At 33.7% G+C, this 26,217-nt stretch overlaps 3 protein-coding genes and 1 long non-coding RNA gene across 10 annotated transcripts; 2 read left to right on the top strand and 2 right to left on the bottom strand.

The window, feature by feature from the left end:
* The first annotated feature begins 42 nt into the window (after positions 1 to 42).
* On the top strand, positions 43 to 4,890 carry LOC105274604 (transmembrane protein 62). Its single transcript, XM_011330873.3, has 14 exons — positions 43 to 296; positions 388 to 608; positions 707 to 818; positions 937 to 1,074; positions 1,149 to 1,475; positions 1,562 to 1,694; positions 2,008 to 2,163; positions 2,229 to 2,376; positions 2,466 to 2,588; positions 2,671 to 2,752; positions 2,839 to 2,967; positions 3,033 to 3,207; positions 3,302 to 3,526; positions 3,583 to 4,890. The coding sequence occupies exons 2-14, from the start codon at positions 408 to 410 to the stop codon at positions 3,638 to 3,640; spliced, it is 2,007 nt and encodes a 668-aa protein (XP_011329175.1). The 5' UTR covers positions 43 to 296; positions 388 to 407; the 3' UTR covers positions 3,641 to 4,890.
* A 1,216-nt stretch (positions 4,891 to 6,106) lies between these two features.
* On the bottom strand, positions 6,107 to 25,920 carry LOC105274610 (serine/threonine-protein phosphatase 2A 56 kDa regulatory subunit epsilon isoform). The gene is made up of 9 exons (XM_011330881.3): positions 25,782 to 25,920; positions 10,961 to 11,157; positions 10,466 to 10,660; positions 10,234 to 10,364; positions 9,722 to 9,839; positions 9,172 to 9,447; positions 8,758 to 8,987; positions 8,509 to 8,669; positions 6,107 to 7,957 (listed from the first exon to the last, which is right to left on the bottom strand). Exons 1-8 carry the CDS (start codon positions 25,918 to 25,920, stop codon positions 8,513 to 8,515), a joined length of 1,443 nt encoding a protein of 480 aa, XP_011329183.1. The 3' UTR covers positions 6,107 to 7,957; positions 8,509 to 8,512.
* On the top strand, positions 12,823 to 24,890 carry LOC105274606 (peptidoglycan recognition protein). 7 transcript variants are annotated; one of them, XM_026973529.1, is made up of 7 exons: positions 12,823 to 13,415; positions 15,130 to 15,267; positions 15,957 to 17,429; positions 21,453 to 21,691; positions 22,023 to 22,088; positions 22,450 to 22,665; positions 23,668 to 24,890. In XM_026973529.1, the coding sequence occupies exons 4-7, from the start codon at positions 21,664 to 21,666 to the stop codon at positions 24,180 to 24,182; spliced, it is 825 nt and encodes a 274-aa protein (XP_026829330.1). In that variant the 5' UTR covers positions 12,823 to 13,415; positions 15,130 to 15,267; positions 15,957 to 17,429; positions 21,453 to 21,663; the 3' UTR covers positions 24,183 to 24,890. The 7 variants fall into 7 exon arrangements, with proteins under 7 accessions (XP_026829330.1, XP_026829331.1, XP_026829329.1 ...); XM_026973530.1 differs by having other exon boundaries at positions 15,954 to 17,429; XM_026973528.1 differs by having other exon boundaries at positions 15,130 to 15,438.
* On the bottom strand, positions 14,758 to 15,123 carry LOC105274607. Its single transcript, XR_893099.2, has 2 exons — positions 14,983 to 15,123; positions 14,758 to 14,906 (listed from the first exon to the last, which is right to left on the bottom strand). It is a non-coding gene; the product is annotated as an uncharacterized LOC105274607 (long non-coding RNA).
* Positions 25,921 to 26,217: the final 297 nt, after the last annotated feature.

The following is a 26,217-nucleotide window of genomic DNA, read 5'->3' as shown; positions in this document are numbered from 1 at the left end:
GCGCTAACTGGACTACAGCTATATGCAACTATAATATAGAGGGCGTCGAATATAGATTCTTCTCTTCGAGAGGGAAATTCGTACCCCCTACCCCCACAGAGGATAACTTAGCATATCGTGTGATATCGCACGAGATTCTTTCACGTTTGAACGATGCCGACGAGCCTCGGCTTTAATATACGCTCGTTGTTTGCCGGTTGGCAAAGGCAAAGGATATGATTCTAAAACGATCCTCCGAATCAGTCGATCGTCTTTCCCCAGTTCGCTTTTCGTCGAGAGCATTGAATGACGTACAGGTATTCACTGACTTTGACGTGAGAGAACAAACGTTACCGGGATCAGCTGACTGCGACAAACAATCAAACCTTTCTTGATTTTTGCTTGTAGAAGTAGACATTTTCGTCACGATGAAAATAGCAAAATCCACCATCGTCCTGTTGGTCTTTGTACTGATGCTCTCCATCTTCGTGGCGAACGTAGCTGATCTTATTAGTGTCGATCCTCGTCCTCTGAATGAGGTGTTGGGAGAGAATGGGCAAGCAGGATGGTCCAGACCAAAGCATTATAATATAGGAAAATCGTTTGATCACTTGATGTGGTTCTTACAGGTTTGTTGATAAGTATCTTTCGTTTAATCGGTAGTGCAATGTAAGTTATAAGTATTTATCTAAGTACTTACTTAGTTGTAAGTTTTTTGTATCTTTAGATATCGGATATACACATAAGCATCTTTAGAGACCATTCGAGGATATTGGAATTGAAAGAATTCTGTAATGTGACAGTAGATGCAATTAAACCTGTAGTTGTTCTCGCTTCAGGTAATCTTAATGACGTATTTTACAGATATGTCTCAAGCTAAGATGCTAAGATAAGATACACATATATTGTTAGTAATCCAATTAAATTAATAAAATATTTTATCATATACTTTTGTAGGAGATTTGACTGATGCCAAAAATATAGATCAAATGGGTTCTAAGCAGATACTCGAAGAGTGGCAATATTATAAACACGTAATAGATGAAACTAATGTAATACAGAAAACATTGTGGCTGGATGTCAGGGGAAATCATGGTAAGAAGCTGCTATTTCAATAGAAATATAATAATATTGAGAAAATTATATTACATTACAAACATTTTTTGCAGATAATTTTAACGTGATTAGCCTTCAGGCAAGAAATAATTATTATTCCAATTATTCTATTCAGGGGAAGAAACATCCAAGATCTTACATGTATAACGTTACTGTGGGTTCTGAAATTTACTCTTTCATTGCAATTGACGCTTGTGTGAAACCAGGTCCTAGGAGACCGTTTAATTTTGTTGGTATTTTGGACCAGCAGGAGATTAATAAGATACAGCAATTGGTTGATCAATCTAAAGACAACAGTGCAAATTATGCAATTATGTTTGGACATTATCCTACATCATGCATATTGTCGCAATCTCATACTAACATCAGAAATATTTTAGGTAATCTAAAAACATATGTTATTTTATTATTAGAAAAATGCGATGTAAACATATAAATAATTATCTTAAATTTGTTGTGTTAAAAGGAAAGTACAAAGAAAGTATGGTATATTTATGTGGCCATTACCATACTCTTGGTGGTATGGTACCCAACATGTACACGTTACAAAAAGCGGGCTTCCTTGAGTTAGAATTGGCAGATTGGAAAGATAATAGAATGTAAGATGAATATACTTTTATGATAAAATGCATAAATTTATTTCTGTCATTTTGCATATTGTATATTTTATACATTGATATCATTGATTACATTGATTAAGAAATTGTTTTCCGATAATTCTGAAAAGAAGTGATAGTCTTTATAAACATAATCTTGAAAAGTATATTTTATTTTCACAAATTTTATTTTGTGATAATTAGAATCCATATTATACTTGAACATAACATTATTTATTTGAGATGCAACTTACCGCTAACACTTTTCTTTAGTTTACTGTCAAGTACGAAACGTTTACGAGCTAATATTCATTAGGTATCGTCTGGCAGCAGTTGATCATGGCCAGTTCTCATTTATTGATGTGAAGCACAATGACTGGCCCGTGGTATTAATTACCAATCCAAAAAATATGCTATACAGGATGCCGCAAAGAGAAAATCTAGAATCCATTATTACATCTACACATATTAGGTAAATTTGAATTCTTTCTTGTGAAATATTCAAATATCGAATTTACAAATGTTGTTTTGGTGTAGAGTGCTGGCGTTCTCTACAGTCCCATTAATAACTGTCGAAATCCAACTGGATCACGATGTTTGGCAAAAGTGCAGTCACGTGAAAGGACCTCTCTATGTATTACCGTGGAACTCGACAGATTACAAAGAGGGTATTCATCAGATAACAGTTTAGTAAATATTTTAATTATTTACGAAATTAATTAAATTGTTGCAGCCTCGAGTACTGCTTCTACATTTTTCACGTATGTATTTTAGGTATGCGTAATAGATAAAGAGGGCAGAGAAAAACTTGTATCACAACCCTTTTCTCTTGATGGATCGTGGTTATCAACTCAAGTTTTGCCGAAACTGATACTGATGTTCAACGTGGTTTATATTGTGAGCTAACCAAGCTTCTACAATTACTTGAAATTTCACGTCTAGTGATACATAATAATTTATAATGTGTCATTCCTCATAGTTTCAGTTTCTTTTCTTCATTACTCTGGTATCATCAACAGTACCACTGTGTTTGCTGCGATGTCTGCACATACATTACAAAAGTAAATATATACTCAGAGAAATTTTAGGAATTTATTTTATATGTTACATTGGAAGAAATATACATAGTAAATCGTCTCTTATCTAGATAGACGTATACATCGACCACGGCTACGTATCAAGTTCTTTCATTGGTGGCTGAGGAAAATGTGGATACTGTCCACGGTTGATAGATTGTACTTTGGGCTGATACTCTATTCCTTGTATTTAACCGTCGGTAAGTATATATCATATCTAATAAAAAGAAAACGAAACAGAATTATTAATTTGATGGATTTCAAGGTCCCTGGACTGTGGGAGAAATAATTGAGAATCACATAGGTGTGATCTTCGTATGGGGAATATTCATTGGCAATGAATATTTACCGGGTGGTTTCACTTACGCCTATGGATTCTTCCAGTTGCTGTTCTTTTACTTACCGCTTACGCTGGTCTTAGCGCATCAAGTTGACCGTAGGTCCGTGGCTCGTTATGATAATTTTATTGAAACCGTGACGAAAGAAAGAGATTTCTTAAAATTCTAATCTCAATTACTCGCTTGCAAAATTTAGATTGCAAAGTGCTGAGAATCCGACACAGCATCTGTCCAAGTTCCGTTTAATTTGGCAGCATGTGCCAATTGGACTGTTGATCCTATTGCAATCTGTTATGGCCTATTTCTTGTATTTGGAGTATGGTGCAATAGCAGTACTGTTATGTCCGTTACGCACTGGGAGTATTATTATAGCAGCATTACTGTGCTATCATGTGAACGCGATGCCACTCTCGTGTCTAAGGTTTGTATTTGCATTATCATGTGCCCGAGCATCGTTACATTTGCCTGTTCTTCAAGGTCCGCTGCATCTGTGTGGTCCCCACATGGAGCCATTAACAACAACAATGCAATCTAATAAAACTGATAGTGGAGTAATGCGATTGGTGAATGTTAGTCAGCTACTTTTGGACAGACTTTTTAATGGATTCTTCCTATTGTGATGTACATCACAGTTTGAAGGTGGAGATTATTGTTGGGAAACCAACTGATATGATTAGTTATTGGAAAATAATCGAATTACTTTTTTATGTCATGTTTGTAAAAAATCACCACATGCATTTCGTGATGCGAAGTCAATGCTCCTTTAACAAGTGCCACATTATTTTACAAGGTACTCGTTGTTTCACATATATATATTCATATATTATACAGTTATCTTAATCTTATTGGAAATCATCTAAGTCTAAAAAATAGTTTTTGTTAATTATTTTTAATGCAATACGCTTCCCAGGCAAATTTTGCAACGTGATAATGATATTGTTGATGTGAATTTGTATTAATAACTGTTACTATCTTCTACTTCCATATTGTCTATAGTTTAAATTTGAGAATTTAGACAAGGCATGTTTTTATTTCTACTTTTTGTTTAATAATAAATCAACGAGAAAAGTACCACAATGATGCAAAACTATTTATCTAATGTAACATAATATTGCCACATTCGTATTTCCCTGATGTTTTATTTCCTCATTGTGGATTTACGAACATATATTGAACAATAGAATGTGATATTTTCCAATTTAAGCAAAGATTTATAGAAAAGAAAACTATATTGTAGTCTTAATACTCCCAGAGATTTTAGCTGAATATCTCGATCACTTCCTTGTGACATATATTTTTCTACTTCTCTATATTCAGGATCCACTATATTCTTTTCACGACAGTACTTTCGATACGCTTAAAAATTCTCTTCTCGAATCTATCTGTATATGTTTATATAATATTTCTATTTAGAGCACTGCAGAAATAACAAAACCGCAGTAAATATGTAGAATTTGATAAATAATCAAATTTTACTTATTTTTTTATGTTTGAGATACATGTGTCTCAGTTCACAACTGGATGAGCCGTTATTATGATTAAAAAATAGCAATTAGATGTGAAATTTCTGTGTTACTAAAACGTTACGCAAAAGATAATTAAAAAGTATTGACTGTTTTTGATGTAGATAATATTTTAAAGAAAAACCTGTGAAAGTAACTGTTATATTAAAGTGTGATTATAATATGTGATTATACGATCAAATTTGACGTCACGTGTGAGTAGCATTCGGTAGTGTATGTGTAACAATGAACAAAAAATAAAAGTTTTATGAAAAGCATATAATAATATTGTATATTAATATATATTAGTAAATATAATTAATCTTTATGCAATAATATACAAGACATTTATTTTTTATGTGGACAAACTTCCGAGAAATCATAATCGTTACTCCACAGAAAGTATTGAAATATTTTAATTTTCGCGGGTTTTAAGAATCAACAATAATCAATAATTTTCTATAATTTCACTTTGTGACTTCATGGTTAGCACTACAAATGCTTCAAAACTTTCTATCCTTTCTCCTCTTTCAAATGGAAAGCCAATCAGATAGCTGTATTAGTAACTAAGATATTTTGGAATTCAGAGATGTCACTATATGTCACACCAAGTGCCGTAGTAAGTATCTAGAAATTCGTGCTTACGATTGGCCAGCCTGTTTTGTCCAATTGCCTTCTCAACAATTATTGAGGGTTTGAGGGTCCTCATGTTGTATGTTACATTTGTTTGATAAGATGTAATATGCAACGCATAAACAAATCTCTTACTAATAAATAATAAATTCTGTGAAAATTCTTGAAAATATGCAAGCGAGTTTGAGATTGGAATTGCTGAAATTTATATGCAACGATAGCGATATAATTGTTTTGCTTTACATATGATAATTATTATTGTAATGAAGCAAATTCTTCTATGCATGAATAAAACAGAGTTCATGAATAATACAAAGTGGTGTGGAATTTAAATTGTTTTTTAAAAATAAAATCTGCATTTAAAACAATTCTGATTTAATATTAAAAATTTATGAAAAGTAAAAAAATATAACATTACATTGGATTTTTAACAAGCAGAAAATCACATAAAATTATACATTAAAAACAAAGTACAAATTATGATACGGATTGCAGCTTTATACAATTAATATCTCGTGACTCTAATATAAATCTGTTATAATTAAACAATATCGTTTAAGCGATTTTATTAAAATCTAATCATTAATATCTTAAATATTAAATTCCAACCTAAATCCTTGTAGCTGATTTTGCCTTGAAACATTTCGAGAACAGAATCTTTTTCCTGCTTTTGTAAATAATTAAAAAACTGTATTAAAATTTACTTCAAATTAATATAATTTTTAGATCTCCGCTGTATAAATTCATTAAAATTGTAATCATATTTTGTGAAATATGTCCGTACAGTTGTGTCTTTCCTGATTTATGTCGGTTTACAGATAGAACGTATATCTTGAAAATCAGCCTAGTGGGAATAATTTAGACACTTTTTTAATAAATGTGTATCTATTTACGCGTAAAGAATCTTTTCTCGGACTCTCGCCTACGTCTTCAAGTCACATTACATTATTTTACAATAATTTTATATATATATATTTATATTTATATATGTATATGTCACTCTCTCTTTCTCTCTCTCTTTCGCTCTCTCCCTTTCTCTCTGTCACCGTACGAGTTTTACATAGCGATGGTGAACGGAGCATAACGCAAAGCGAGCAAGTACAAGTTGTGTACAAGTCATGTGTGAGAAACGTTCGACGATAAACTTGAGGAATAAAAAAAAAACAGTTAAGAACAATGGCAATAGTGCGTTTTCCCTCGAATGTCCTCCATGAAAATATGAGTAAGCGATCACCCATTTCTGTTAACTATTTTATTTTACTTGTGTACTATTAGTAGTTGTTTATCATTGTCGTTTATTATTTTGTTTTAATTATTCTCTTTTATTGTTATCGTTATCCTTATTATTAGTTACTATTATGCAATGGTAAGAAATTTTAAAAACGATCCCACGGTTTTCCTATACGGTTGCCAGTGTGGGAGCACAGCTCCAAAGTGGATCCTTATATCTGCGCGCCGTATCACGTAATTATATTTATAAGCAACGGATATTTTTTGGTACAATCAATTTATTTCTCTCTCTTTCTTTATTGTATACTCCTCTCGTTCCCTCGCTCTTATATATTATTTCTTCCTCCTTTTCTATTTAAAAAACAACATACATATATACATATATGTATATATATATGTATATATTTCTTTCTTTCTCGCGTCTTTTTCTCCCCACAATGAATTGGATCATTCATTAACTATTCGCGTGTGCCTTCATACTCTTGAAAAAGATTTACGTCAACTCGCTGCGGGGCACGTATAACAGCCACAGCAGTCTGTGTTGGTAGCACATCGGCCTATGTACGTTACGCGCGTATTTTTTTTTTTTCCCATTCATCGCAATTTGGTGTACGCGTGTCCTCTCCGTCTGACTTGCCTCTCGTATCTCATATTACTATATTCCTTTTTCTTTATACCGTGTCTATACATATATACACATACATATGTATGTAAAATGTATATGTGTATATATATATGTATATATACACGCATATATTATATGTATATTTATATTTGTTTTCATTTATCTAATTTATTACGTACCTGTTATAATTATCATTATCGTTAATACGAATATATGATACATATATTCAAACACCCCCGTGCTGGTTCCGTTCAAGTTACAAAAACCAGCGTAAGGGTCAGTCAGGAGGCGACACGCTGGCCGTCGGAGAATGCACAAAGTGTCGCGTCCTCCAAAAATGAACATAAGAATCACAACAACGTGTGTGTGTGTGTGTGTGTGTGTGTGTAACTTTGTCCATTCAAACTTTATACCACGATTGTCCCCTTCTACCGAGAGCGCAACGAAATCTCAGACAAAAAGAAATCGGCACACTGTCGCAATGCGTGCTAACACTGAGTACATCATGCAATCGAGACCGTTACCATCCCGCAAAAAAGAACGGAAGAGGAACAAAAGTGTGGACGTACTCCAACATACACATATAAAATCATTTGGAATTCACTGATCACATTGCTGTTGATGTTGTTATTGTTGTAAGAACATTAAAATTGCGTAATTAATTACAATGTCTTTTCATGGTTTCCTTCTTCCACTATTCTGCCATTCCAGTCACAACTAATAAAATTAATTATATTTGTCAAGAATGCCATTGTGTGAGACACTTCGTTTCACTAACAACAATAATTTTTCACGTATGGTATATGGACACTCGACGTAAACTAAGGTCTAACAATCGGGCAGCGTGGCACTGTATTTCCATCTAGAAAAAAAAGAAACCAAATTACTCGAGTATCATGTACAAATGATATAACGAAACACGCATTATTATTAAAAATTTTATATCCATCTATATATTATATATATAATGCTAAAAGAAATACATGCGCAAATATTGTTTTAAGAATTTAAGAATTCTGAAAAATATCGATTTTTAAACGTCAATTTTTAAATTACAAATGATAGAAATTAAATAAAAATAAGTTTTAAAGATTTATTATCATATACAAAAGAAAATAGAGACATTTATGTTCTTCAAATAATTTTCAGTGCACATTTTGCTTGAACAAAGGTAAAGTAAAATGCATAATTATCAAAAACTGTGATATAGGAAATTAAAACAACATAAGCAAAGATTCTTTGCAATTAGAAATTTGCAAAGGAAAATAGACTTCGAAATTTTCTTGAAAAAAAAAAGTTTTCGCGCATCTTTCAGCATTCTGCTTATTCAAACTATTCTTGTATTTTATAATTATATACGGGCATGTGTTTTACAATTGAAAATAAATATAATATTCTATAATATCCACTTACTAGCTCAGGGGCGGGCTCGTGTCGTAGGTGTGTTGGTGGCAGGAACTGGATTATTGGAGGTAGCTGTAAGAGCATTACGTTCGAGAGCATTACGTCGTTCTATCTCCAATTCGCTCAGTTTCTTCCACAATTCGTCCCTCTCCTTCTCTCTCTTCTTTTCTCTGTGACAAGAAGACATGCGTAAGAAAGATACAACGAAATCCTTAATTTGGCAAAATCATGAAAGAGATTCTCAAATGTGAAGTTTACTTTTGCCTCTCAGACTTATAGCTGGCAGTAAGTTCATCAAAGAGCTTGCTGTTCATCTCCATAAATGTCTTTAAAACATTATAAACAAGAGCTATGATCGTCTGATTCCAATGTTCCTTGCTAATTCTGTACAATGCTGGAAACATAATCCCCATTATTACATGATTGTTTTCCTCAATTAGAGACATTATATATTCATTATTCCAAAAGTACAATGCTCTCTCCGCGACCTGTAACATAAAAAGCAATTCATCACACTTTATGGCATAAATTCATCAAACGAATTGAAAAAGATTCCGCAGTATGATACGTCATTTGTCATTTACAAATAATATAAAAATTTTCTAAATAAATTAAATATTACTTGTTTTTTATTCAAATATAATTATTAGTTTTCTATATTTGTATATTTACCTGAAAATGTGGTGAAGATACGCAGCGTGCAATTTGCCTGAATAAAGGTTCTTGTATTTTAACAAATTGGCTAGGTTCTATAACGTCCAGTATTTCTTCGATTTCGCCAAGGAACATCACTTCTTTCTGGCTACACGTTTTAGGCCAGAACTTAAGCAGGCCTCGTACGACTGGTTCTGTTAAAGACGCATCCTTTTCCAAAAATTGCACCACACAATAAGCTAATTGCGCATGATATAGTGATAAACATTTCACTTTATGTAGTGGTAACAGCACCTGTAAAAGCAAACGCACATGCACATCCTCTTTCAATAAATGTGGTATTAATGGTATTCAATAAATGTGATATTAATGATATTTCGTGGGACGAATTTATTATATATTTAGTTCAATTATATTAGGTTGTCTATTACGTTTCATTAATTATCTCCTTCTTTTCGTAACACAAAATTGAGCTTAATAATATTATAATCATCTTTCATAGAGAAAAATTTAAGAAAACAGATCATGGGTTAGTGGAATATGATGTGATATAATACGATAATCGTACCTTAACCAAAAATTGCTTGTGCTCAACTTTTAAGGGAAGAGCAAATCCGTTAATAATGCTACCCAAAATTTCAAGTAATTCACCAACTCCGTTAAAATGTTCCGTTTCATACACAAACCTAAAATAATAAAGCATATAAAGCATAATTACATTATATATATATGTGTGCATGTGTAAATACTAGAAAGAAAATGATTTTTGATAGAATTTTTCAATAGAATAATACAGATATTAACTGAATATAATATTAAAAGTCAATTAATATTTAGAAACTAATTTTAGAAACTCATTTCTCACGATTCTGGTAAAAAATTAAATTACATAGTAATTACATAGAAAGCTTTATTATTGTTAGTATTTTATTATATTATAATATTCCAAAATGCAAATCACGCAAAAAAATATTTTTGAATACGTAAAATATTTTGAAACGTAAAAGTACAGTTCTCTCCAGATTTTATAATTTAATAGAATTTAACAAGAAAATAGTATATATACATTCAGATAGATACCTCAGAAAAATGTTGTTTATTTGTTTGCGTATAAAGGCTCTAAGACCTAGGAACTTGCCATAAATACGATGCAAAACAGTTTTCAGGAAATCCCTTTCCCTTGGATCTTCCGAATCAAATAAATCCAATAACTGTAACAACATAATTATATTCCAAACATATTCATTGATGTAATTAAGTGAAAATACTAGAGGCCATGCCGAAAATGATAATGCAATGATGCCCCCTTTACCTGTAACACGAATTTTTGGTCAATAACTTTTTTGCCAATGGCAGGCTGGAAATCTGAAGACTCGAGAAAACGGAGGAAGACTTCGTAAACCAACTGAAGATGGGGCCAACTAGCCTCCAGAGTTGGATCGTCCTCTTCGGGATCAAAATCCGGGTTTTCACTAGGTGGCAACGTTCGGAATAAATTTGCAGACACCTTTAACAAATATTAGAAAAAAAGGAAATGTTAAACATGAAGAATATCAATCATGCATTTTTGTTTCTATCCATCAATATATTATACATTCTATTAAAGATATTTATTGAATATTAATAAATCTATTATACATGTATTAGAATAAAAAACAAATGATATTTAATTTATTTAGAAAATTTGTAAATTGTTGTCATTTACTTGAACTAATATTATAACAGTATGTGTATTAAAGCAAGTAATGGCGATATATTAAGAATTTTAATTTTTCAATATTTTTTATTGTTTTTATTAATGACATACCATCTTAATGGTTTCTGGATAAATGGGCTCAGTAAGAACACCTCGTCCCGCTGTGATATATTCCACCAATTCATTGAGCGTACTCCGTTTAATTTCCTTGCCTTTGAGATCAGCCATTGGATCCATAAAATCAAACGCCACGCAGCATTGGCGGAGCTTCTTGATAAATAATTCTTCCTGTTCTGCAGCATTGCAATCTGTAATAAATAGATCACATAAATATGATTTCCAAAGTTTACATACATATCTAAAATATAAAAACTTTTTGTAATAAAATTATTCTTGTTGAAAACTGTTTCTTCATTAATAATTCGTTAATAATTATTCAAAGGATTGTATTTTCAATTAAATATAAAAAAAGTATGCAAATACAAAGAAATTACTGCATGAGCAGTTTTATTATCTATTTATTTTTAACCTTCCATTGCGCGAATAAGAGTCCAATAAAATTTTATCATTTCTTTTGCTTCTAAATATGTAAGCAAACAATTTAATTGAGCTGATAGAAACTCTAGAGTCCTACATGATTCTAGCCATTCTAACAGAATAAACCAAGACGACATCGTACAACTAAATTGTACAGAGCGTATCTTTCAGATTTTCCAATGAATGTATTTTTTACATAAATTTCATGAAAGACTACCAAGATTATCACGCAATTTTTTTATTATTAAGTAGTAACGTTAAGAGTAGACAGAAACTGTTAATTAAAAATTATTTAACAAATGAAAAGTAACATCGAATATTCTGCACGTAAAACCAGCTACGAAATTGTAGTTGTTACTTGAAATTCTTCTTTCGCATCTCAAAGCTTAACTCCTTGCCTTAACTCGTGTGTCTACTTTCAGTTGTCAGAGTTAAAAATGTTCCATTCGTACGCAGGAAACAAAATTTTCAGTTAGCAGTATGGCTAACTGAAAAATTGGCAATGAATGCGATCAGAATATTATGGAAAATCCAGTATTATTTCACGCATTAAAATCGTGTTTTGTCGACGAAGTCTATCGACATAACTTGACAATAAATTAGTAATAGAAGTCGTGCAAGATCTACTGTGCATTCCATTTAAACGATAGATCCTATTTGATTTCTGCTGCAAATTTGTTGTGTTATTTTGTTATTGTTGTCTTATTTTATCAGCTCCTGTTAACGTTTTTGCTAGTGTTCTACTAACAAAATTTATAGCAAACGCTTTGCAGAATCTATTTTCGCAGATTTGACTGATCAGGATATATCTACTCTCGATTGTGGATTGGCATTACTTTCAATGCCAACAACAAAATAGTATTGCACACCTGTGCTGGATGTGGTAAAAGAATCTTGCAAAATTATTAAACAAACAATTTAAACAAAAAGTTACATATATATGTAATTAAGATTTGTATCGTGCAGAAACATCTAGATTCTTGCTGTCAATGTTCCCTTCTGGGTTCTGCTACCATTCTGCACTCTACCGCTTTGTGAATGGCTCATATTGAAAACCATGTTTCGTCATCAGCTACATCAGCTATACTTTTTATGAAATATTGATCAGTATCGGCCGCTTTTAGCACGTCTTTGCACTCTTTGCTCCACTATGACGTCTTTTTGATCCTCCGTCAGCGTGTGCGGTACAAAGCATGTACAAACCTTCCGCTTGCCCAAATTCTCAGTCAGAATTTGATGTACAGTGCTTTTATAGGCAGGCCAGAAAACTGTTCGATGAGTCTTGCAGACTCATAGCGGTTCGATCGAAGGATTTTAAGCACTTTCTTTACGACTTGTTTCTGGCGGCGGTGCGCGAGTCCTTCGTGCCACCAAAATCGAGCAAACTATCTAAAAATATTGGAACGATCCAAACACCTATCTTACTGTACACATCATTGTTTTCATTTCCTACGATTCGCCAGCTGTTTTGCCCATTTTTAAGGAAAATTTAATACTGATTTAATACTCTTTGTTCCAGTTTTTAGTTTTTTCGAGCGTCAAGTCATACTTATAATTCGATTTCAGTTGTATAAAAAAAAAAATTAAATACATTCTTGTAAAAACATATTTATACTTTTATTTATTTCCTATTATATTAAATAACATTCTAGTGAAAGTACGATATTCGAGTATAATAGAATAAATCAGGAAAATAGTTGAGGTTACGTTCGTCTGAGAGGGAGGTTACGCATGAGCGCGACGGGCGGTTGGCGCGCCGGCTCGTCGGCAGTGTATGCAGCCACCTTCACTCAGTTGCAGACCGTAGTGCTCGGCTGAGTTTGCGCGTTCTTGTTATCTGTAATAATCATGAGTCAACGTCCACGGATTGCGTGCGACTTGGGATTAGAACAGATTCTTGCTATCGATGTTGGTTAGCGCTTATCGTAGTTAATTGAATCATTGTCGAATGTATCAAGTCGCGATATCGGTCTTATAACTTACTCAAGTTCTGATTTACACGTTTGATGTTATAACACTTTCGGACAAGGTATGTTGTGCGTGTGCGTGTGCGTGTGCGTGTGTGTGTGTGGGCTTTCCTAAACCAGAACGTACGCTATTTAAAAAAAACTCTAGAAACTCTAGAACTCTAGAAATTTTTAAGTGATTAAAAATATAACGAAATTATCTAGGAAGATAACATAAAATATAAAATTAATAACGATAGAATGACGTAGACAAGCGATAAATCGATTAGCTATTCTATTTCCTCTCTCTTGTCTATACGACAAACATATTTTAACAAATTTTTATATAATAAAATACGATTGTACTGAACGATTAAATGAGACGAATTATGAAATTTCGCAAATTGTCTTTTAGATTAAAAAGAGTAATTTTAACGCAAAAATTGCATGAAATGCCTCGATAATTCTAGGGTACTCCGTATATAGTCAAAGGGTAACACACATATCAGCTAATCAGTTTTTCCCGTGCGCTGCGCTGCGCTTCGCTTCGGGGTGATGGCATGGTTGCAACGTCCCGTGGCAACTTCGCTCTTCATAATGGCACGCGGCGTGGCCTCAATGACTTTATCGAATTATGCCAAACTCCCTCCCTTCCCCCTTATTTTCCCTTGCGCTCTCTCTCTCTCTCTCTCGCACACTCACTCATAAACAGCGAACCCATCCTACGCGAAATATCATCGCACGAATAAATCGCGGCGAGTAAAGTGGCCATCCTGAAGAAAACCTGGCGGTAATTTTCGCGTTATATTTATCTACCGAGATCTCTTGCGGAACGCCGTGGAACGATGTAAATGGAAAAAGGTGAATCTCTAAGAGATGTATTTAAGTGGAGAAGCGCTTCTAATTGCTCTTCTCCCCGCCGTCATTCTTGAATGGCAGCGATCGAAATCACGAATCGAAATAGCGCCCGTGGCAACACGAACTTGTAACACATCCAAGACATATTTATATAGTTCTGCGACGTTAAATCACCGCGCGCGAATTCTTTGTCGCCGTCACACGTGAGAGGTGCATTATACTTTTCACCTTTAAAATACGAGACGTACTGATTTATTTTATTTGTCAATGAAAAAAATGTATTAAAAGAGAAAATTTATTCGAATAAAATTTATGTTATATAATACTGAATGGACTGGAATAAAAACAAGGAAAAAATTGGAAAAAATGGAATAGAAATGGCAATTCGTGATACGCATCTGTTGAGAATCACGAGTGCATTCACGGTTTATTATTATTATTAGTTATTATTTATCATTTATCGTTCTTACATCTTGCTTAATAATTATACTAAAGATACTAAAGCAATGATATATTTTTCGATAATTATCGAAAAACTTAGAAAATATAAAATTCTATTATAAAATATTTTTTTTTAATTCTTGAAAGGTGTTTGCCAGTATTCTTCGCAGTTCCATTTCAGTCAAGTTTCCATTCACTGTCTAATAATAGTGCAACAAATCTATATTTCGTGTCAAGGATGAATTGTCCACTTCATCAACTTCATTAGAATTGTCCTAGAATAATGAACAACTTTAATTTGCGGAATGAATACTTTACTAACTCATCCAGTTATAAATTTCCATTACGTACGTGTTTCTTTTTTTTTACGTTCGTTCCCAAGTAGTAAAATTAGAACTAAGTGTCGCAATTTCGCGATAACATACAGTGGAACAAATTTGCGTCATGCCCGAGCTATAACGAGGTAAGAGTATAATTAATTTTTCATCCTGGTTTCAGAGGTTTAATCGATGCCGGGCACATGATTCCTCCATCGAGTCTCACACCTGCTCTCGGTACAAGTAAAACGAGGGAATCATGCGACAGTTGAACGGCCTCAACACGATTATTAAATCTATCAAATCCGGTAAAAAGACGGTGAGAGAGAGATAGAGAGGCGCACCACAAGAGAATCAACCACCACGATGCGCGACGACGACGGCGTCGCGCCACAACGCGTCGCGAAGGACTCCAAGAATAGCGTTACACGCGTGTTCGTCCCGTTCGTTCTCCCTCGGTGTTACGTGCGCGCGATCATCTAGCATGCACGTATTTATAATTTCATTCATAACGTAACATGTATTTTCACATAGCTGCTCGTGCGACGGCATACCGCGTCGTCGCGCACCGCGAAATTCGGCGAGGGTAAAAATATCTCACTTGATACAATAGCAATAGCGTTCCGCATTTTCAAATATGACTGCAGTATAACTCGCGTGAATAGATATAGAACGCGGACTGAAAGCGGGCAGAATTTTTAAGTAAAATCCGTTTGTAATTAATTACAAAGTATATAATTTATTGACTGAATTATTTTGTTTACATTTAGTTGATCAAAAGTTAGTTAACTGTTTTTATTGCTAGCTATTCAAGACTATAATTTAATTCTTTCTTGAAAAAGCATCTCCATTGTCCGAAATATCCAAAGTATATAAAGTACATGTAATCAAGGGAACTATCCTCAATGAAAACTATATAATTCTATATATTTATAAAAATTATATCTCATTAATTCACCAACATAAACCATTTTCATGAGTAACACAATTCATTGATCATTCCAGCAGGATCGATCGAAGGCTCCAGTGCAGGATTTATGGAATAAATAAAAGAAGATAAAAATTAATTTACAAAGAAAAATAATTTGATTATTGTATAATTATAAAAAATTAATTAAATATAAAATTAATAAGTATAAAAATATAAGTAAAATCTGACAAATAAAAATATAATAATTAAACGTGATGAACAACAAACCTAAAAATATGTTAAGCAGCGTGGTAAAGCAGTGACGCAAAGAGAAAATAGAAAACGGTACACAGAACGGCAGGAAGAGAAAGGGTTGAGGAGAGGAGGAAGAAAGAGAGGCGAATGAAAAACAAGACGAGGTAGCGTGAAAAGAGAGGGAGAGAGGGATGGTAGTGAAGGAGTAGAAGAGCGCAGGTGGTCGCCGGCATTCCGGATCAATACTTCCACTGCTTCTCTGGGGGTTCCATCAGGTAGCCTCTTCGCCCCTTTTCCAATCCTTATTCCTCTCTCGTGCTTCGGCGTGCTACCACCACGTTTACTCCGGTCTTTTTCATTCCTGGTGTACTTCGTCGTCTGTACTTCGCACCCACCATCTTCTTCCTCCTCTTTGATCCTCCTATTCTACATTCTCCTCTATCTTTTATGCCTCTTCCTCCCCGACGTTTTCCATCTCGTGTTCATGCATCGCATTTCTCCACCTTCATTCTTATCCCCTTATCATCTTTCCCCTCGGTGCGTTTTTAGATTTTTCTATTTTCTATTTATATTTCTTGGGAAAGGCTCCGAGAGAAATGTATGTCAAATTTAGTTAAAGAATGTAAGAGGAACATGTGTAAACTTTGATCTTAACGTGCATAAAATGTTACGTGTCAAATAACACATTATATACAACTAAATATTTATATGTCTTCCGGTTCGCCTCAGCAAATATTAGCTGCTGTTATAGTGTACCAGGAAAAACTACGATCACGTCATCTTATCTGGTAATATTGCATATTTGATAATTATCTATTTATTAATATCATCATCATTATTGGCGAGACAGCCTTTTATGGGCCAATATCTACCCATTTATTAATATAGGAAAGTATAACTTCAATAAACTCGGAATATGATATCACAGATACAACAATAATTCTTATGTCTGTGTGTTTTATTCTTTTCTATATTAATTATAAAAATTAAAATTAAAAATAATAATTATAAAAATTCTAATCTATCATTAAATAAAATCACTGAGATAATTCGTCATATTTTGTTCGTAGCAAGATTGCCTCAATTTTATTTAAATAAAACCGGTAATTTTGTTCTATGCAATCATGCAAATTGGATAGTGCATAGGGAATAATTTTTTTTCGATTTATCATACGCAAGGAGTACTCAAGAAAACAACAGGAAAGCTGCGTTTCGCCCACTCCTTAAAGAACCCGCTATCGCAATCTCCTGTTCTGGTCTTGGCAATGACCGTGGCCATCAGCAACGCCAGCAATTAAGCAGAAAGATACGTATATGTGCGTGAGACTTGCATTGAGCAATGCTTGCATCGAAGATATTACAAAGATATATATTTATATATTTTTATGAACATATATTGATAATATTAGGTATCTTATTAAATACTTAACGTGATATTTAAATTATTTTATCGAAATTTATTATTAAGATATTTATTAATAAAGGAGATTCGTCCATAACTTTCTGTGTTTATTATTAAAATTTTATAAATGATTATAATTATGCGAATTTGATTGACAATTTTATCAATAACTATTTATTTATTATTGACGTCGTTACTAATTGTAAGGGAATGGCGAGAAACGATCTCTAGAATTATTTCGTTAGTCATTCCTACTTCCATTGTCGCGCTCGTCCTCTTCCTTAATATGGATCGGACTGGAACTCCGTCGCGCGTCTGAACAAAGAGAGCTTACTAATGCTCCCACTTGTGCATGACGCATAATTAAACTCTGTTTACATATGATGTAATGGTCTCAGCACGTTTCAGCGCGCAGCTATTTTCCTCATTTTGGAAAATTAAAAGTTCTCTTAAATCAAAAACCTGCAAGCTCATGAAACCTTTTTGTTTACGTAAACCCGTAGGTGATTTTGTGAGGTGAAACTTTATCCCTATCATATTGGTTTATTTAAAATGTATTTATCAATGTATTTATCAGTGCACATTGATCAATACCGAATGTGTTTATCAAAGTATACTTGGAAAGCAACGTGGAAAGCACAGTAGATTTTATATAAATAAAGCAAAGATTTAGATATACTGTTAAATGTAGCTCGAATTTATGAGATTTTAACATTAATTTTTAATAACGTTTATCGGTAAGAGTTTGCTTCTCTCTCGTATGAAGACCGAATCGCGCCAAATGCTCGCCCCGTCACGCCCTCAATTTGCGCCGTATTCAAGCGCATCATTGATGCAGTCACACCCTCTTTTTCTTTTTTTTTGCCATGGAAAAACAATAATATAATCAAAACGAGTAAGGTAACAATGCAGTTATACAATGTATAAAGCACCGAAAGAGTTTACTTTAAAGAGGATATGCCATATCGAAATCGTAAAACTCTTACGATCATTATTGCTACGACGAAGATTGCACAATAGTTTATTTTTAAAGATAGACTCGAGTATCTCCTGAATACACATTCAAGTTACATGGAATAATGTCGCATCCCGTACAATGTATTAAAAAGTCTGCTTACAAGTGGCAAAAAGAGAATGATAGAGAACGTTGAATAAATGATGTACGCATAAATCTCTTTTCATCACAATTGTATGATTATCGTAATACTTTTTATTATTATCTAGCTAAATAATAATCGTTGAATGCATGGTATGTTTTTTGTTTGTAGAATGGAATATCTGTATCACGTGCAATGTTGAGAACAATAACAAATTGAGATAAAGTTTATATATTTATGTACTTTTGAAGTAATATAGAAGGAATAAGAATCTAGCTAGTTCTAAGTTTCATAAACAGTTTGTTTTGATCGAATATTTGCAAATCTGATTGACAATAATTCTTTTTATAAATATTATTTTCATAATCTGAATAGTAGATCTGACTCTGACTCGCGAGTATTATATTGAACTTGTTTATCATTCTTATTCCGTTCATGTGTCATTCCTTACGAACGACTTCCTATCGTAATGTCGCTTGAATGCTTATAATAGACAGATACGATGGTTTATTGTGCTGGATATTTCGAACTAATCGAGATGCTCACTATAATCAAACTCAATCACAGAAATATATTTTTAAACGATTCCAAAAACGATCTTTTTCATTATTATTTTATTCATAATAATCCGCAATCTTTCCGTTGTGTGTATTATGTCTGAAAACTTTGTAACGGGATGAAACAAATTAAAAATTAATTAATAATGTATGAATATTACACATCAACACAACAATATTATATATAAAAGATATATAATATTAAGATAACATAAATATTAAGACAATATTAAGATAATAAAAAAACATTTATTTTTTCTCACACACGCGTATAGATATATATACTATTATATATAAGATTTTAGCTCGTTGTTTATTAAAAAGTTATTAACAAAATATGATAAATTGAAATTTAACAAATGTAATGAATTTTCAGTAAATATAACAATAAAGATAACAACTAAAAACAAAGTTAATTGTATGGACATGCACACTTATTCTGGAAAAAATATAACCTCCTTTGCATTGTTATAATTCAATCTCCGTGCCTAATGAATATAATAAGAATATAAATATATATAATAAATACCTTTCCAATTCAATAATTAGAAAATTACATTTCATTCTGTACACTTATTTTGTTAATAAACAACGAGTAGCAACTAAAACCTTTTGAAGATTACTCAGTAAGATGATTACACAATAACACATATGTCAAGATCAAGATGATTAGAGTTGACTTCTCTAAACTGAATAATTACCAACGATAATTAACAATCTATGATTAGAATTGACCGCCATTGAAAAAGCACTTTGTAATATCAGTGTTACCTTGAAAAAATTTGCGTCATAAAAAGAGATATGAACTTTGTCATTTGCTTTGTTACAGGTTATAAGAAATAAATTTTGTAGATTGTCTAGTTAATAAACTTTATAAATTATGCATTGCAAAGAAATCTTGTACTTGAACAATCTTAATTTTATTGAATTAATGCTACTTAAACTTCATTTATTTAGATTTATTATTATACAATTATTCTACTAGTAGTACCTTGAACTTTAAACATTCTGTGCGCCTCTTCCTCTCCTTCCCCTCTCTCTCTACAATTTAGTTCAATTAAAGAGCTATCTTTTTTTGTTATTAAGATAGGATGTAAATATGTCTATAATAGAAAGAAGTTTACGAAATATAGAAAGAAACCAAAGTACGAAACATAATTTACATTTCTATGAACATTGTGCGTGTATGTATATATATATAAATTATAATTTATAAAGTGTATCAAGTGCACATAAATGTGTACACAGAAAGGGTGAGACAAAGTCCGTTTTACCGACAAAGGTGAACGACATCTCCTGTGGCAAGCTGAAGGCTTGTACTTCACAAGAATCGTCATTCGTCATTGAAATTCCCGCCGCGCGGGATTTCTAGGTCACCTAGTTTAATGAAAACGAGGATTACTTCACTATTAGCAGACAAAAAATTTATAAAACATTTATATATTTCCTAGGAAACCTTTTATAGACCTGATATAAAAGACTTACTTGTGAACGCTCGTATATATTCCCTTTCTCTTTTTCTTTGCCATTTTCCGTTAACGAGAAAACAGTTGCGCGATAAGTAAAGTCAACACAAATTGTGCAAGATGTTTCAATGAAGCTCCAGTAATCGGTGCTATATTGCAAGAATGCTTAAGAGTATACCAAGATAAAAAGATAAAAGATTCCAACTTTGACCTTGAAAGAAATCGATTTCGTCGAAAAGTTGTGATAGTCTGAGAAATTTTTAACGTCCAGCACATCAATTCCCTCATTATCTCAAAGTATGTTTTTACTAAATATGGATGCATATAAATAAATCATTTTAATTTTGTAAATCTGTTAATCAAACTCAATCTCAAACTGCGAACAAAAGTTGATCCCTTAAATGTATTTATGAATAAAATCTTTGTGTAGCAATTTTACACAGTTACACGAAGAAAGATATATTATATATTACGATTATTTATTTATTATTTTAAATAATATCTTAAAGATATCTAGATACAAATACTTAACTAATTCATCTTTTACCTAGATACACTCAAACCGGAATAATTTTTATCTTATCTGAGATGCGCATATGTTTTCTCTAATCTGTATCTAGAGTATTTCAAATGATCTCAACACTGATTATAGACAAATTACGGATTGTTCTTCTTATTGTGTATATGCGTGTGTGTAATGATGATGATGTACGTGAGTTTGCAATAATCATTTGTGCACACGCCAACACTCAATTGTAACACTCCACAAGCTTCTATGATCGTTTTCCACAGTAACAGCTTTTTTTAAATCCTACAGAACGCCATGTTGACTTTTAGTTCCTCGCTGTACGATTGTGTCCAGATGGCAGTGCCGCCATGATACGATGTACGATATCTCATGAGGGGAGTTCCCGGGAGTTCCCGTACCGAGTATTAATACCTCCGTGGAGGCATAGGAGCGTCAAATCATTTGAGACGAATCACGTGCGGTCATACAGAGTTCTTTAAAGCTATCTCGCGTAATAATCATGGTTTGTCCTACCAGCTGCAAAGCTAGTGAGTATTAAGTGACCAATCGAAATCGATTATTTCAAAAACTGAGTAATGGGAACTCTTCTTACTGCTTACTGCCACTGTAGATGACTCTTTGTGTCATCGCGTGTCCGAAAACTTGTTTAATAATAGAACTGTACACGCTTCAAATCGCACTATGATTTTTGCAAAAATTTTATTGTAAATTTCAAAGTCAACATGTCAACACAAACAGAGAAAATTGATGAAATTCCATCGTGTAAATATTGCATGTAGACAACTAATAATAAAATAATAATAAAATATTTTTATGTATTTTGTTAAATTGCATCTACATCTTTTGCATTGTTTGTAGATGATTCAGTGACCGATAAAAGTGATGCTGAGCAAGCATCTAAGAATCAGCAGAATATCAATACTGGCAAGTAATTTGCGCACCGAGTGCCATTTTTCTCAAAAAATATCGCATATTCGATGAAAACCCAGTTAATAATACATAATATATTCTTATTATATGTAATGTATTAATATTGAAACATATCTCTGTTTTTCGTAGTTGCGTCGAGTGTATTATTTTTGTATATCCTAAATTGTTTTAAATAATATCTGAAAAGTATCTAGATAAAAGACTTAACTAATTCATCTTTTACCTAGATACACTCAAACCGGAATTATAATATATTGGCGGATACGGCGGCGGCGGCGGCGGCGGCATTTTTCTTATGAATGAATCATGTTAGAGCATGGTTTGCACAATTAAATTAATCTAACACGATTTGCAGAAACGCAGTGGAGATGGATATGGATACATCTGATGATATGCATCGTATGCATCATATGTACGACACTCTTAACGTACGTTATCGTATCATGGGCATTTTCCGAATACTTTCCTCGTAATTGCGAAGCTGTTGAGCATTTGCCCGATTTGAGCGAACGTGGCGTATCAATATCTCAAGGAAATTGTTCAACTGAAGGAAAACAAACAACATTAGCAGGTAAAGCAGACGCCACGTTATGCCACGCGAAATTATCTTCATATTCTTATTGTTTCCTCTGCACGTTGCACTTCCACTCCTTGTTTTCGCGGCCAAAGATAGTGCCATGGATTACCATGGATCCTGTGCCTCGTAAAATGAATCACATCGTAAAGCACACACTGATAACCTTGATGGCTTCTTTTCCACATCATAACATTCTACAACGTGCACGCATGTGTGTATGTCCATGTACATTTACGCAATATTTATTTTTACGTAACAACAAATATTCAGTGAATGTGAGTTGCGCTCGATAGCGAGGAAGAATTATTAAAATTAATGTCGATTCCGCGCTCTGTGAAAACGTAACGCGACACGTAGCGCGAGTTTATTCGACTACGTGTTACGACACACGCGTATCAATTAGAATTTTTCTCTGCGATAATTAGCTGTGACACTCATGCGGTCGCAGGAAACTGCCAGTGTCAGGAACGAACTCATGAATGTACTCTCTCGCACTTGCCGCATCTCATTGTTTCGAAATGTGCCCGAGATATCCTTACAGATATACATAGCGTTCCGTAAACAAAATTCTAAAGTTGCGCATAATGAGTGTTTCAGTATGCCCGTTAGATACCCCAAATGTCGAGCGGACTAACGGCACAAACTACTTTCGTGTTCAAAATTATTTTTCCCATATCGGCAGATCGCTAGACCAAACTCGAGAATCCTTGTTTGGCAATAATCTCCATGTTCAGATAAATCGTGAGATGTTATAAAACTTTCATCGACTAATTACTAAAATATGAGCAATTTTAATGATTTACTGGCGAATAATAATTAATAATTTCTATAGTACTTGTTACATTTTTTTACTTTGTACCTTTTATCTTTTTATCGATTGCATCACATCGATTTACTGAAGCAGCGTGCTCGATATGTTGCATCTGATGGAGACGAATAATCAATAAATCGAGCATTCACTCAGACTGTTCGTCTAATGCCCGATTTGGTTTACAGATACCACAGATGTCTCAATTGTCGGGAAGGACGAATGGGGTGGCAAGCCACCCTCGGAGCCCTTAAAAGAGTTAGAATTACCGGTACCCTATGTGATCATCAGCCACACCGCCACGGACTTTTGCACAACGAAGAGCGAATGCTCGTCCCACGTGAGACGTACGCAAAGCTTTCACATGGAGGACTATAACTGGTCCGACATCGGTTATAATTTTATGGCGGGCGGCGACGGACGCATTTACGTCGGTAGGGGTTGGGGTTACGTCGGTGCTCATAGTTTTGGCTACAACAACAGAGGCATCGGTATCTCTTTTATCGGTACGTTCAACTCTGTCGTGCCACCGAGAGCGCAATTGGACGCGGTACAGAAACTGATACAACTCGGCGTCGAGACCGGTAAGCTCTCGTCCAATTATACATTGTTGGGACAACGACAAATTACGGAGACCCTGAGTCCCGGAGATGCTCTGTACGAGATCATTAAGAAGTGGCCGCATTGGTCACTGAATCCTTGAGATGTATTGGAGATGGCGCATATGGACGATTCGACGCAACTTGGCAAAAATATCGACTTACCTAACTGTAACTAATCGCTTGATAAACAAATCTTTTTACAACTCCTCTTTTTGTTAATCACATAACGTGCTGGTAATTATCAATGATAATCGTGTAAATATATATAAAACAGTGTTTATAATGTGTTCACGGAATTATTTCTGCTTGAAAAATTGCATCTGCACAAAATGTTTGTAAGTACGCTGCAATGTAGCGTCAATCAATAATGTCGTGAAACGCGTTGAAAGAAACAAATAGGTAGTGTATTCATAGCGTGTGATGCGATTGCCTAAGTCAGAAGCGACAGATTCACTGTCAATTGTTCAATGGTTTCAAGGATACTATATTTGAGCCGTGCTTCCATTTGCTAGAAAGCACATGGCATCATGAATACCTTATCACATAGAGTTCCATCAATTTTTGTCACCGTATTTTGCTCAACACGCGCACCACCGTATCTAAACATTTGTGCATCGTTATCGTTGATTAACAATGCGAAATTATTATATATTTTTATAATCAAATAAATGTTAATGGTGTTAGTAAGAGCTTAAAACGGAAATAAATTCCGCGTAATGTTATTGAATATTAGTAAATGTGCTGGCAAGATTACAAAAACAAGCACAAAATGTAGAAGATGGTGTAATAAAATGCAGCAACGAAACGTACAATAATTTTACTTTTACATGACTAATTAAGTGTAATTAAGTATCCAATGATATCAACGTTTTAGGTTCATTTATATACATGCACAATATATTTATTACTTTTATCAAGTTCAATTTTAGAATCTCTTGTATTAATTAATTTAGTAATTAATTAAATAATTTTTATTTTTTAAGCATGTATTTAAGTTGTGCTCCGATATTCACTGCAAATGCACTGAAAGTCTATAGTATACGCACAGTGAACTTATAGACTTTCAGTACTTACAGTGACCGCAGCTTAAATTCCTCATACATTTTAAATGCTCAAGCGTTAGGTTAGGTTATGAGATTAGATACAATTTGAAGTAATGATACATAAATATCTAGAGACATAAATATCTAAAGACAATGTATATGAATGATACAAATTCATGAAATTTCAAGCGTTAAGACTGCCATATATAAGACAACAGGAGTGATATACAAGTAACGCGACAGTTTTATCAACATTTTAAAAACGAATTTTAAAATATTATATTGTGACAAAATCAGGGACATTAAATCATTATTTCCAGAGTAACAGAATGAAAAATCAAGATTCTGAGTGATCGAAGTAAAGTATTCAGTCTTGCCCAATTCCTGATTCTTTTGATTCTCAATATCTTTAATGCACCAACTCGTTTAATAACGATTCTTACCATTTTCAACATCAGATGCAAATTAGCTTTACATAATACATAACTTAGCATCATTAATGTGCAATATATTGATACGTTGCACAACTCCTAGGCATATAGTACTTTTGTACAAGCGCTCTTCTCTCTACATCCTAATATTAACTCGCAGATATAGGCAAGTATAGTTCTAAAGGTACCAACAAGCAGAAATCTTTCTCTATGAAGTGAGACTAACCTTTGAGCAGTGGCAACTGCTGGAGCTCCACATCCTGCGAGTTGCGGTAGCGGGAGGATCCCTGCGACTTCTTGGATTTTTTCTTGAGGGATCGCTTAGCGAAGGGGTCTATCCGGTCCACAAAAGTCCCTGACGACATTTTGGCATTAACGGAGGCACTGTGGAACTGTCCTGGTAACGTGATGAACCTCAACGAGAGCTGGAGACGCACCGGCTGCTAGTGCCTCGACGGGTACTCGCACTTGACTCGCTCTCGGGATGTTCCCAGGCAGCAGAGCGTTCTTCTGTTTTTATTCGCGACTAGAGACAATGATCACCTTCACCCTGAGGAGGCTGCATTCCGTGACAGTGACTGCGACTGTGACGAATACACTGCACCCACGAGAAAGGAAGAGAGAGAGAGAGAGAGAGAGAGAGAGCAATACACACTGATAGA

The sequence above is a fragment of the Ooceraea biroi genome, chromosome 11, assembly GCF_003672135.1.
Source record: "Ooceraea biroi isolate clonal line C1 chromosome 11, Obir_v5.4, whole genome shotgun sequence".
NCBI lineage: Eukaryota > Metazoa > Arthropoda > Insecta > Hymenoptera > Formicidae > Ooceraea > Ooceraea biroi.
This window is presented reverse-complemented; position numbering and strand designations above follow the sequence as displayed.

What these genes read in the sequence shown, in the direction of transcription:
- LOC105274604 (XM_011330873.3), top strand. Translation starts at nt 408, where the DNA reads ATGAAAATAGCAAAATCCACCATCGTCCTGTTGGTCTTTGTACTGATG. An exon ending in TGTAGTTGTTCTCGCTTCAG is followed by an intron (nt 819 to 936) that starts GTAATCTTAATG and finishes ATACTTTTGTAG; the next exon opens with GAGATTTGACTGATGCCAAA. An exon ending in ATTACATCTACACATATTAG is followed by an intron (nt 2,164 to 2,228) that starts GTAAATTTGAAT and finishes GTTTTGGTGTAG; the next exon opens with AGTGCTGGCGTTCTCTACAG.
- LOC105274606 (XM_026973529.1), top strand. Translation starts at nt 21,664, where the DNA reads ATGGTTTGTCCTACCAGCTGCAAAGCTA. An exon ending in TCAGCAGAATATCAATACTG is followed by an intron (nt 22,089 to 22,449) that starts GCAAGTAATTTG and finishes CACGATTTGCAG; the next exon opens with AAACGCAGTGGAGATGGATA. An exon ending in AAAACAAACAACATTAGCAG is followed by an intron (nt 22,666 to 23,667) that starts GTAAAGCAGACG and finishes TTTGGTTTACAG; the next exon opens with ATACCACAGATGTCTCAATT.
- LOC105274610 (XM_011330881.3), bottom strand. Translation starts at nt 25,920, where the DNA reads ATGTCGTCAGGGACTTTTGTGGACCGGATAGACCCCTTCGCTAAGCGA. An exon ending in ACAAGCAATTTTTGGTTAAG is followed by an intron (nt 9,448 to 9,721) that starts GTACGATTATCG and finishes TTGCTTTTACAG; the next exon opens with GTGCTGTTACCACTACATAA. An exon ending in TATAAGTCTGAGAGGCAAAA is followed by an intron (nt 8,670 to 8,757) that starts GTAAACTTCACA and finishes TTCTTGTCACAG; the next exon opens with AGAAAAGAAGAGAGAGAAGG.